Genomic DNA, 12,467 nt, shown 5'->3' with positions numbered 1-12,467 from the left:
GCCAGGAATTAGAGCACGAAAGCTATTCTAGGGCTGAAAAAAATCTTAAAGTATCTTTACCTTTGCTTGCCACTGTATTTGGGGTATCCTGTAGATCCTTTATTATTTTAAGTTATAGACACATATATATTGCGTTTTTATAGTACTCCCCACGGGAATTTTAAATTATATTTTTGAAGTACAAACTACTAATTACTGATCTGCGTGGCAACAAGCGCTCAAAAGGCCTCAAAAACGTCAATTTTATAAAAGTTGTTCTGGCTCATTACTTTGTCGTTTTTTGATTTCTTGGAATTCCACTTTTGAAAAATGATCCCCATGTTCCCCGCACAATAAATAACATTAATTGCAACGATGAGCATGAAGATTATTTTAAAAAAATTTCTGCACGTACTTTGTGATAAAGAAAGAAGGTACAGAAGCAACTATTAACCTGACGTTAGTCAATATTTCAAGTGAAAACAAAGAATGCTGCTTCAAGCCTTAACGTAATTTTATGTAACCAACAATTTAACGTTAAATGTGATTTTTCTGAGATTCATATTTTGATATGTGTTTAATCGGTACTATTTAATACCTGATTCAATACTCTTATATTTTGAGTTTTCTTTACTTCTAGGATAATATTAATGAAAATAAATTTCACCACGTAACTCGAAACAACCTTGATCCAATGGTGAACTGTGTTATGCTTATTTGAATATAGCACCAGTACGTTCAACTAAATTAATTCCATTACCCAAATGATTCGATACCGACCTGCTATATTCTCCAATTATTCAAAATGTATTATATGCACCATTTTATATTAGATCTCATCAAGGTCAAGGCCGCAATTTAAACATTTTATTGCTTAAGTGGTCCAATATTGCCCTTATCAGTTGTTGTATTAATCCCTTTTGTAAGTTTCAATTTGCTGAGCGAATATTTCACCTTTCTGTTCAAACAACTAGATTTTTTTTGGTATTTGATTAATAGTTAGCGAATTTTGACGAGGAAAAGCATTCATTTTCAGTCCGGAAGTGTTGTATAAGTATTTTGTGCCTTTTATCAATGCGTAGTGTTGCTAGATAAAGGAACATTTATCTGAGAGTTTACTGAGCATAAGACAATTTGCCAACCTATACATTTTGATTCATTTGAATGTAATATAGAATAGCTGATTTACATTTTTAAAGTATGCCAAGTTGTAATATTCCAGAATTAGTTTTTGCAGTTTGGTCTCGAAAACTTCGTTAGAATTAGATGGCGATTGAAAACCTCGTCGTAAATCTTGAGACTAATAAAAATTAAAGTAAAGTAAATATTTATCCGAGTATTTACCCATAAAGACATCTATAAATGTCCACGTAAAATTTTGATTAATTTGGTCTGTGCAACATGTATGCACCTCATCGTTGAGTCATGTTTTCGAACACAAGTGTTTCTAATTTGAGGCTAAATAAATACCCTCTATTCCAAGATAATATTCCATGCTTCAGCGAATGAAAATGTATGCGGTCGTATCCGGCATACCGGAATTAATTGACAGCAACCTTTCTTTAGCGAATATGAAGCTGAGCGGAACAGAAATCGATTGCTGTTACCCATTAAGTGACCCTTAATGGAAACGTTGAAGTAAGCTTATCTGGCATAAATTAAATGAAATTCCTCGTCCCCACAAAGTCCACACTTTGCATAAGCTGGTATTTAGGGCCATGTTTCTTATTCATGAAAGTTGGTTGTATAAATCTAATCTACACTAAGCAATTGAAATGGTACGCCCCGATTTTGGTATGATTTTCGTGAGATATAAACGGATCCATTACAGATTCGTGATTTTGAAGTCAGACGTTATTCTCCGGGACTTTTCTGGGTTTATTGGATCTTTTCTGGTCCAAAAAAAAAGATTTAATTTTTCAAAATGTATCAAAACTTCTAGGCTAGGTCTTCGATTAAAAAACACAAAACAACAGCTGCTGCATATGTTATTTTTAGTCAAATAACCACACATTTTTATACATGGTGTTGAAGATGCACGTGGATCTATCATGTTCATTGTTTATAAAATTTAAAAAGGCAACAGAAAACTAATTTTAACCCGACCATAGAATATAGAAAACCAAGCTTAGAAGATAATTTATATGTAAATTTTAATTGTTTAAATAGATTTAAAATGGGTGTATCTATTTGAGTATAGGTACGACGATACTGAAGAGGAATTAAGAAATAATAAAAATGCTAATCTTCATTATGTTTATGAAGAAATTCTAATATGAGTAGACAAAGTGTTTGTGTTACTTGAAGAGTAGAAGACTTGAAGGCATATCAGAGTTAGACGATCTCAAAGTTTATACCAAAATCAAATTGTACCGTTTCAATTGATAATTAGCTTATTTTTTAAGGGTTTATTGATTAAGGGATAATTATTAAAGTGCTAGTAACTGTAACTCATTACTAGCAGGAAATTTAGTGTAACGAGCTATACTTATTTAAGATTCTTTTTTTGGACCGAAATATTAAAGTCTTGGTAATTTTCTTAGCAAGTGTCTTTCTCCAGATAATAAAATTACCAGAACTTTCATCTATCAGGTTCGTTGTTTTGCTTAACTTAATTTCTGTTTCAGGAAAATCAATATGGACACTAGTTTTAGAACAGTTCGACGATCTTCTAGTCAAGATTTTACTATTAGCTGCAATTATCTCATTTGTAGGTATTCGCTTATACATAGTTACTTAAGTTTACACGTTATGCAAATAAACATGCCAGGTCAGTTTTTACAACGCCCGGATTTTCCAGCTATTTGCATTAAATATTTCACTAAAATTGTATTGTAAATAGTTTTCATTGATTTATATTGACAATTAGGCAGTTCATTATGAAAATGTTTGGGTTAGCTTTTCAACCGGAACAGTTCATAAGTTCGGGTATAGTGAATTGTTAGCAGAAGGTGCGATTAATGGCTAGCAATCGTTGGAAGATGATTTTTTATTATGAGAACATTAAGGAAAATAATCAATAAAATTAATAATAGTTTTTTTTAATTTGAATTTGAGCTTTGTTATGTAATTGGCAATAATAGTAAATATTCATTAATACTTATCCCATTAGTAATCATGTAATTTTGTGTTTTAAACTAGGTCCTACTTTTGATCATGATAAAATTTTAAAAAAATCAGGAATTATATTCATTCATAGACTTTTCCTTAAGTCTAATGATTCTAACGTAAATATTTGGCTCGCAATGTGGTGGTTGGAGAATAAAATTTCTAAAACATTACTTTTTATCGCTGCAGGTGTGAATATACAGAGGGCCATTCGAGTCGTTTAAAACTGGTATTTTTTACCTGCGAATAACTTTGTTAGCACCACTTATTGATGCTAATTCCAGACCAAAAGTGTCGAACTTTCCACTTTGAAATCTGTCTCTTCCAAAACGAACCTTAAATTTGAGTCATTTTAAAATATTTTTATCAAAATTCTATTTTTAAAGTTTTACACATGTGCAGCTACTAGTGAAGCGTAATTATTCTCAGACCTCCTGGAAGTTATATAAATAGGACGATATTTAAAAATCTAAGTTTCGGGATTTGAGGAGAAATTGTACTGATTGTAGAAAAATATTTTATGACACCATAAAAGAGAGATTATTTTAATTTTAGTTAATTTCATATTTTTCTTAAAAATAGATATAAAAATAAATTGGTGAATCATTTGGGAATTCTTTTACAAGTTCAGGGAAATTTGATTACAGTTTCGGATCGATGATCCATTTCCTGAGTTTCACAGATTTAGTATATAAGAGAAAAGGACATTATTTCCCGGGGCTGAACGAACAAGGAACTTGATTATTTTTCTAAAATCTGGCATAACCCCCAAAGTGCTTGTTTCGCTCGGTCCAATCTCCGAGCAAATTAATTTTAAATTTTTGTTCTATTTTTTCCACGAGGTCCATGGATGACACTTGAAATGGTCAACCTTGGCTAAACTTATAAAAAGTAAATCGTCAGAGAAAAACAGCCTCGCCGTAATTCATTGCCGTAATTTTAGCATCGTCTGTCAACGATAGAGTAGTTTTTCTAATTCAATAGGACGGAAAACCGACGCCAACATTTTGGCTATTCAAAAACATTTACATTTACCTTTTACAGGAGCCCAAAAGTCGCAGTGTACGGTATCTAATTTAAGCCTTCTGTTTTCTTGGGCTGGTAATCATCGTAAAAAGTTTATAATGATTAGCACTTTAGCCGATTTAATTTTCTTTCGGGGTTCCTAACGGCTCAATTGGTGAATTATATTAACATTCGCGTTTATTTATAGAAGGCTTTTAGAGTATTCCTTCGCAATGTTTCAAGTAGTTCAGTAACAAGTGGTAACAATTTTGCAAAGCGTAGGCGTCAGGTAGAACCCAAATAGTTTCGTGTGCAAAGTTTTAACAGACTTACAAAGTGTGTGACCAATTATTTTACCTTCTATTTTCGAGTAGCCGCAGAAAAATCGTTAAAGCAAACTGCTAGGTACTCAAAAACATCAAAGCGGATGCATTCTATTGAAACTGCATTTTGAAACAGTAGCAGCGATAAAGCTTACGATAGGAACTCATTAGTAGTTATGCTATATGCCAAGTCACGTCCAACGGCTTTTATGCTCCTAATCTGTTTATAGGGATACGATTGCATAATAAAAGTGAAAATAAGTTCAGATTTAAAAATAATACCGCAACTTTGCTTTTAAAATTAGATTTTGAGTCATCTAAGAGATAGTTGAGTTTTTCTGCCGTGAAATGCTAAATTGCTAACAGTTGTCTTTTACACAAGTTGAGGTATACGTTCACATTCAGTTTAAATCTAACTGAACTAAACTGGTTTTAAATTTTTTTACAGAATAGTTTTTAAACTGCTAGTTTTTGAGCTGCAGGAGAATAGATGCTGCACCATACAAACTAGTATTGTAGGTCCTGATCAAATGATTGGTGTAGTGAAGATACGTTCATTGCTATTATTAAGAAAACTAGAGCACTATTTATTTTATGAGTACTAATATAAGTTAATAGCAGAGGCAACAGAAGTGTTTTGTTAAAGAGATTATTATTACAACGTCAAAATACCTCAAAGCTCACGTATTTCTAAGGATGTGCGTGTTTCAGTCAATCTCTATTTTTTGAGAAAATGGTCAAAGTTAATTCCTTTCAATTAGCACATAAATCGGAAATCTTGATTTTAATAGTATCAATTATCGCAGTTTTATTCATATCTCTGCATAATATTACAAATTTTAATTTGAAGAGTACACACTCCAAATTACAAATTTTTGCATTTCAAATTTCAGGTATTAGCGTTATTTGAAGAACATGACGGAGCGTTCACAGCATTCGTGGAACCTTTTGTTATTCTCCTTATTCTCATTGCCAATGCTGTAGTAGGTGTGTGGCAGGTAAGTCTATAAGTATTACTTCATTTGTCCTGGATAATATGTGTCAATTTTCGCAGGAACGCAATGCTGAATCTGCAATTGAAGCCCTCAAGGAATATGAGCCTGAAATGGGCAAAGTCATCCGAGGCGACAAACCGGGAGTACAAAAACTTAGAGCTAGAGAAATCGTGCCCGGAGACATCGTTGAAATCTCCGTGGGTGACAAAATCCCCGCGGATATTCGTATAACTAAAATCTTCTCGACCACCTTGAGAATCGATCAATCCATCTTAACCGGCGAGTCCGTCTCTGTGATAAAACATACTGACCCCGTTCCGGACCCTCGTGCCGTCAACCAAGACAAGAAAAACATTCTCTTCTCTGGTACTAATGTCGCTGCCGGAAAAGCTCGAGGAGTCGTCATTGGAACTGGCCTAGCCACTGCCATTGGTAAAATCAGAACTGAAATGTCTGAAACTGAAGAGATCAAGACTCCCCTGCAACAAAAACTCGATGAATTTGGTGAACAATTGTCCAAGGTTATTTCTGTTATATGTGTTGCTGTCTGGGCTATTAATATCGGCCATTTCAACGACCCCGCTCATGGTGGATCATGGATTAAAGGTGCTGTCTATTACTTCAAAATTGCAGTCGCCCTGGCCGTAGCAGCTATCCCTGAAGGTCTGCCAGCTGTCATTACGACCTGTCTCGCCTTGGGTACCCGTCGTATGGCCAAGAAGAACGCCATCGTTAGATCTTTGCCTTCTGTGGAGACCCTCGGTTGTACTTCTGTGATTTGCTCCGATAAAACTGGAACGCTGACCACAAACCAGATGTCCGTGTCCCGTATGTTTATCTTCGATAAGATTGAAGGAAACGACAGCAGCATCAATGAATTTGAAATCACTGGTTCCACCTACGAGCCCATTGGAGAAGTGTTTCTCAAAGGCCAAAAAGTAAAGAGCTCCGAGTTTGATTCCTTGCACGAATTGGGTACCATCTGCATCATGTGCAATGACTCTGCCATTGATTTCAATGAGTTCAAACAATGCTTTGAGAAGGTTTGTTTTATTTTTGCTTGTATTTCTAAATCTCAAATTATGTGCATTACACGATAATGTGAAGTGATTGTATTAAAGGCATGTACTGGGTTTAAAAAGTCAAATATTTTGGGAACAGGGCGTTTAATAAGAACATGTTTTATATGAAAGTTATAAATCTTGATTTACAACCGTTCTCCTTTTAATTTTTCATGAAAGTGTTTTTTATTTATCTCATTTATAAATCTTCTAGGTTGGTGAAGCTACCGAGACTGCTTTGATCGTATTGGCCGAAAAGATGAATCCATTCAACATCACCAAATCAGGAGACAGGCGCCAAACCGCAATTTGCGTCAGACAGGACATCGAGACTAAATGGAAGAAGGAGTTCACTCTAGAATTCTCCCGTGATCGCAAGTCCATGTCATCCTACTGCATCCCCCTTAAACCCACCCGTCTTGGAAACGGACCCAAATTGTTCGTTAAGGGAGCTCCTGAAGGTGTTTTGGAAAGGTGCACTCACGTGCGCGTTGGCCAAAACAAAGTCCCACTTACCAGTAGTATCAAGAACCGTATTTTGGAAGTCACCAGGGGTTATGGTACTGGACGCGATACTCTTCGTTGCCTGGCTCTGGCCACTGCCGATAACCCAATGAAACCCGAGGAAATGGACTTGGGAGATTCCACCAAATTCTACACTTATGAGGTCAATCTCACCTTCGTTGGTGTGGTGGGTATGTTGGATCCTCCACGTAAGGAAGTGACCGATGCTATTGTTCGATGCCGTGCCGCTGGAATCCGTGTAATTGTAATCACTGGCGACAATAAGTCCACCGCTGAGGCAATTTGCAGACGTATTGGAGTTTTTGGTGAAGATGAAGACACCACTGGAAAGTCTTATTCTGGTAGGGAGTTCGATGATCTATCCCCAGCTGAACAGAAGGCCGCATGCGCTCGTGCTCGATTGTTTTCCCGTGTGGAACCTGCACACAAGTCTAAGATTGTTGAATATTTGCAGAGTATGAACGAAATTTCTGCCATGGTAAGTTTTATGCAGATATAGGGCTATTGTTGAAAGGGTAATAATACTTTTTTACTCTAAAAGTTCTGTTTTATTCTTTAACTTATGTGGTATGAAACTAGGCAAAAACTTAAAAACATTTATTTACGCTTTTCATATAGACTGGTGATGGTGTAAACGATGCTCCAGCCTTAAAGAAGGCCGAAATTGGTATAGCCATGGGTTCTGGTACTGCTGTGGCCAAATCTGCTGCTGAAATGGTTTTGGCTGATGACAACTTCTCAAGTATCGTAGCTGCTGTAGAGGAAGGCCGTGCCATTTACAACAACATGAAACAATTTATCCGTTACTTGATTTCGTCCAACATTGGTGAAGTAAGTATAGTCTGATAGTATAATTTTAAATGTGCCACAGAAATAACCAGTTTATTTGTGATTTTACGGGTTTAAACGTGCTTGCCTATTTAAAGTTAGCTATCAAAATACATCACAAATTAAGCAGATTTATTTGAATTCTTAATTTTTACCCAATTGAACCCAAAACTAAGTGTACTTTTTCCAGGTAGTCTCCATCTTTTTGACCGCTGCCCTAGGTCTTCCTGAAGCCTTAATCCCCGTGCAATTGTTGTGGGTCAACTTGGTAACTGATGGTTTGCCAGCCACCGCCCTCGGTTTCAATCCCCCTGACTTGGACATCATGACGAAACCACCACGTAAAGCTGACGAATCTCTCATTTCAGGATGGTTATTCTTCAGGTAGCGCCTTCATTATATACAGGGTGATTCATTGGGAATGGGACATGGCGAAACCCGAGATAGGGGACACCAAAATATGACGATTGGACGCAACATGCCTTATATCAATGTTGCGCGTTTCAGAGTTACAGGGTGTTAAAAGTTAAAATTTTATTTTAAAATTCCTTAATAACTTTTTGTGTTTTCATAGCATCAACACCAAAATCGGTGTACTTAGGTTTTGTAAGATGCCAAATAAGGATTTTGATCTAATTTTTACGAAATTTCTAGATGGCGCTAGTTACAACCCACCGCTTCGGTATATTTGGTCATATTTTTTTATGAGTGCAACTAAGGTCAAATTTTATTCAATATATTGAAAGAGCGTCTATTTTTACGCAAAAAAGGTATTCTTGTTCAATCCCGATATCTCTCTTCGTTTACGAGATTTTTACCTATAAGCTAATTTGTGTGGTTCCATTTCAACTCGGTTTTATTCATTTTTAAATAAATATTTTGCCGCATTAAACAAATGAAAAGCCATTGACAAATGAAAAATAAGTTTTATTTAAGCAGCTGTTCAAAATGACCACCTTCCACCTCAATGCACTTTACTAACCTTTTTCTCAAAGATCTTTTTATTCTAAATTGCATATCGACGTTATTTTTGATTTTATCAGCTGCTTGTTGAATTTTTTGGCATAATTCTTCACGAGTATTAATTGTCCCGTTGTATACAATTGCTTTCATACTTGACCATATTGAGAAGTCCAATGGGTTGAGGTCTGGACTTCTCGCAGGCCACGGAAATTCACTTCCATGACCGATCCATCGATGTGGAAAAACATTGTTCAAATGTTGGCGCACTTGGAGAGAAAAATGTGGAACCGCTCTGTCTTGCATGAATCACATATTTTGACGTAAATATAATGGATCATCTTCAAGAAGTTCTTTAAGTTGTCCTTGCAAAAAATTTAAATACCGAAGGCCATTTAAATTGGCTGGAAGTTCGAAAGGACCAATAAAAAAGTCACCTATTACACCACACCAAATGTTTATCTTAAATTCGTGTTGGAAATGTGTTTCTCGTACAGTATTTGGATTCTCAGAATCCCATAAATGGCTATTTTTCCAGTTGAAAATTCCACGGCGTGTGAAAGTTGCCTCGTCAGTAAATAAAATTTTATTCGAAAAATTTGGATCTTCGTTTTGTTTCTCTTGCAAAAATCTAGCAAATCTTAAGCGAGCAGAACGGTCTTCAGCGAGCAAATTTTGAACAGGTGTTAAATAATATGGATGGAATTTTTCTTTATGTAAAATTCTCCAGACAGACGATTGACTCATTCCCATCGTTGCACTTAACCGGCGTGTACTTAATGTTTTATTTTCAGCAATTCGTACTAAAACTTCCTCTTCCTGTTCAACCGGGATAGTCCTTCGAGCATCATTGTTTTGGCTTTGAGGGCGAAAAGAGCCTGTTTCTTCCAAACGATTGTACAGGTTTCTGAATAATTTATGATTGGGTTGTTGTCGGTTGGGATATAATTCAAAATAACTACGTGCTGCAGCACGACCGTTAAAATGCATTTGAGCAAAAACACAAATCATATCGCGCATCTCACTAAAGGAAAAGTCATTATGCCTTGGCATTTTTACTTTTAAATTACTATTTTTTACTTAAAAAGTGCAAATGACAAAAAAAGAGTCTAATTACTTTGACAAGCTAAAGTAACAATGGCTAAGTAATGCGTTGCTATGCAAGTGAATCACAGCCACCTCCCTTTTTGAGGATTTGAAATGGCACGACACAAATTAGCTTAAAGGTAAAAATCTCGTAAACGAAGAGAGATATCGGGATTGAACAAGAATACCTTTTTTGTGTAAAAATAGACGCTCTTTCAATATATTGAATAAAATTTAACTTTAGTTGCACTCATAAAAAATATGACCAAATATATCGAAGCGGTGGGTTGTAACTAGCGCCCTCTAGAAATTTCGTAAAAATTAGATCAAAATCTTTATTTGGCATCTTACAAAACCTAAGTACACCGATTTTGGTGTTGATGCTATGAAAACACAAAAAGTTATTAAGGAATTTTAAAATAAAATTTTAACTTTTAACACCCTGTAACTCTGAAACGCGCAACATTTAATATAAGGCATGTTGCATCCAATCGTCATATTTTGGTGTCCTCTATCTTGGGTTTCGCCATGTCCCATTCCCAATGAATCACCCTGTATATATACAGGGTGGCGCACTTCACCTCCCGTCTCCTATAGCTCGGTTATCATTGACAGTAGGATTTCGATATTTTGTATACTTTACCTGTGTCTTAGGACGTACTCCAGGAAAATATTTTTAATTATACAGGGTGTTCCAAAAAAGTGTGACGATACCGAACTTTTTTTTTTTTAATGGAACACCCTATTTTTTTTCACAATTTAATTGCTTTCTATGATTGTCTACATATTCCTAAAATTTTGTTGAGATCGGTTAAATAATACTGGCGAAAAAAATTAAAAACTGAAAAAAATTACATTTGCGCCTCTAGCTTGAAAAAATAATAAAAAATAGAGATAATGTCTATGTGAAGAAACTACTCAAGATGCTTATTAAGCATGGTTTAATAGTTTTATTAAAAAAGTTTCGATGATCGATATTGTACAGGGTCTCCAAAATTTAGCGTCACATTTTTCAAACTTCAAAGTGTTTTATTTTTCTTATTTTAAATTGGGACCCCCGTATATTTTAATTTAGTTCGATGCAGAATTCAAAAACAAACATTTTTCGAATTACATGTCTGTCGCAATTCTTAACACTTCGAGACTTGTTCGCGGAAAACCATTCCAATAGTAATTAAATTGATTAAAAAACTACGGTTGCTATGACAAACGAATTATTGATAGGACTTATTTTATAATTACAATTATCTTACAACCATTACACATCTAAAGTATGTGTTCGAAATTTTTTTTCGAATTTGTTCAAAACCACCCTCGATTTTTTTATGAATTGCAGAAAGTTACAAGACCTTCCATAGTCGTCTTAATTTGTGTCTTCAACAGAACGGAGGATATTTCGAACACATACTTTAGATGTGTAATGGTTGTAAGATAATTGTAATTATAAAATAAGTCCTATAAATAATTCGTTTGTCATAGCAACCGTAGTTTTTTAATCAATTTAATTACTATTGGAATGGTTTTCCGCGAACAAGTCTCGAAGTGTTAAGAATTGCGACAGACATGTAATTCGAAAAATGTTTGTTTTTGAATTCTGCATCGAACTAAATTAAAATATACGGGGGTCCCAATTTAAAATAAGAAAAATAAAACACTTTGAAGTTTGAAAAATGTGACGCTAAATTTTGGAGACCCTGTACAATATCGATCATCGAAACTTTTTTAATAAAACTATTAAACCATGCTTAATAAGCATCTTGAGTAGTTTCTTCACATAGACATTATCTCTATTTTTTATTATTTTTTCAAGCTAGAGGCGCAAATGTAATTTTTTTCAGTTTTTAATTTTTTTCGCCAGTATTATTTAACCGATCTCAACAAAATTTTAGGAATATATAGACAATCATAGAAAACATTTAAATTGTGAAAAAAAATAGGGTGTTCCATTAAAAGAAAAAAAGTTCGGTATCGTCACACTTTTTTGGAACACCCTGTATAATTAGAAATATTTTCCTGGAGTACGTCCTAAGACACAGGTAAAGTATACAAAATATCGAAATCCTACTGTCAATGATAACCGAGCTATAGGAGACGGGAGGTGAAGTGCGCCACCCTGTATATTTGAACATGCGTAATTTACCGATCGTAAGAACTACTTCCATCCACATATTTCTGTGTCTTACTTTGAAACTTTTCCAATTATTGAAAGTTTAAAATTTGAAATTTTCCAACTAAATTGATCATTAAAGTAATTCATCATAAAGCATATTAGTCCATTTTTGACCGATGTTTAACGGTAAAACATTTTTTTTGAAATAAAACATCTTTTTGATAAAAAAAACGGTGGATAAAAGAACTACGGTCAAAGTTAGTTCATCCTTCGAAAACATGGATTTGAACACTATTTTGAATTGTATAAATAAAACTGTATGAGGTAATGATGACTAACAGTTTTATATTATATTAGGTATTTGGCTATTGGTGGATACGTAGGTGCTGCCACCGTCGGTGCTGCCGCTTGGTGGTTTATGAGCTCCCCTGAAGGACCTCAAATGAGCTACTACCAACTGGTAAATAAATCATAACTTTAGGATTAA

General features: G+C 34.8%; 2 protein-coding genes across 5 annotated transcripts in view; one reads left to right on the top strand and one right to left on the bottom strand.

Annotated features, from left to right (window-relative positions):
• SERCA (ATPase sarcoplasmic/endoplasmic reticulum Ca2+ transporting SERCA) overlaps positions 1-12,467 on the top strand; it is a 31,249-nt gene that overhangs the window by 12,391 nt on the left and 6,391 nt on the right. For all 4 annotated transcript variants that reach the window (XM_066397266.1, XM_066397267.1, XM_066397264.1 and 1 more), the window contains exons 4-10: positions 2,607-2,689; positions 5,309-5,413; positions 5,470-6,453; positions 6,686-7,474; positions 7,615-7,827; positions 8,015-8,208; positions 12,338-12,440. In XM_066397266.1, the coding sequence (XP_066253363.1) occupies positions 2,607-2,689; positions 5,309-5,413; positions 5,470-6,453; positions 6,686-7,474; positions 7,615-7,827; positions 8,015-8,208; positions 12,338-12,440 (2,471 nt within the window). The remainder of the gene's footprint in view (positions 1-2,606; positions 2,690-5,308; positions 5,414-5,469; positions 6,454-6,685; positions 7,475-7,614; positions 7,828-8,014; positions 8,209-12,337; positions 12,441-12,467) is intronic.
• LOC136413616 (uncharacterized) lies at positions 9,032-9,837 on the bottom strand. The gene has a single exon (XM_066397296.1). The coding sequence runs from the start codon at positions 9,835-9,837 to the stop codon at positions 9,094-9,096; it is 744 nt and encodes a 247-aa protein (XP_066253393.1). The 3' UTR covers positions 9,032-9,093.

Source organism: Euwallacea similis, chromosome 14 (assembly GCF_039881205.1).
Source record: "Euwallacea similis isolate ESF13 chromosome 14, ESF131.1, whole genome shotgun sequence".
In the NCBI taxonomy this organism is placed as follows: domain Eukaryota; kingdom Metazoa; phylum Arthropoda; class Insecta; order Coleoptera; family Curculionidae; genus Euwallacea; species Euwallacea similis.
This window is presented reverse-complemented; position numbering and strand designations above follow the sequence as displayed.

Bases quoted from the DNA above. Each gene is read 5' to 3' on its own strand.
- LOC136413616 (XM_066397296.1), bottom strand. From the start codon at position 9,837: ATGCCAAGGCATAATGACTTTTCCTTTAGTGAGATGCGCGATATGATT.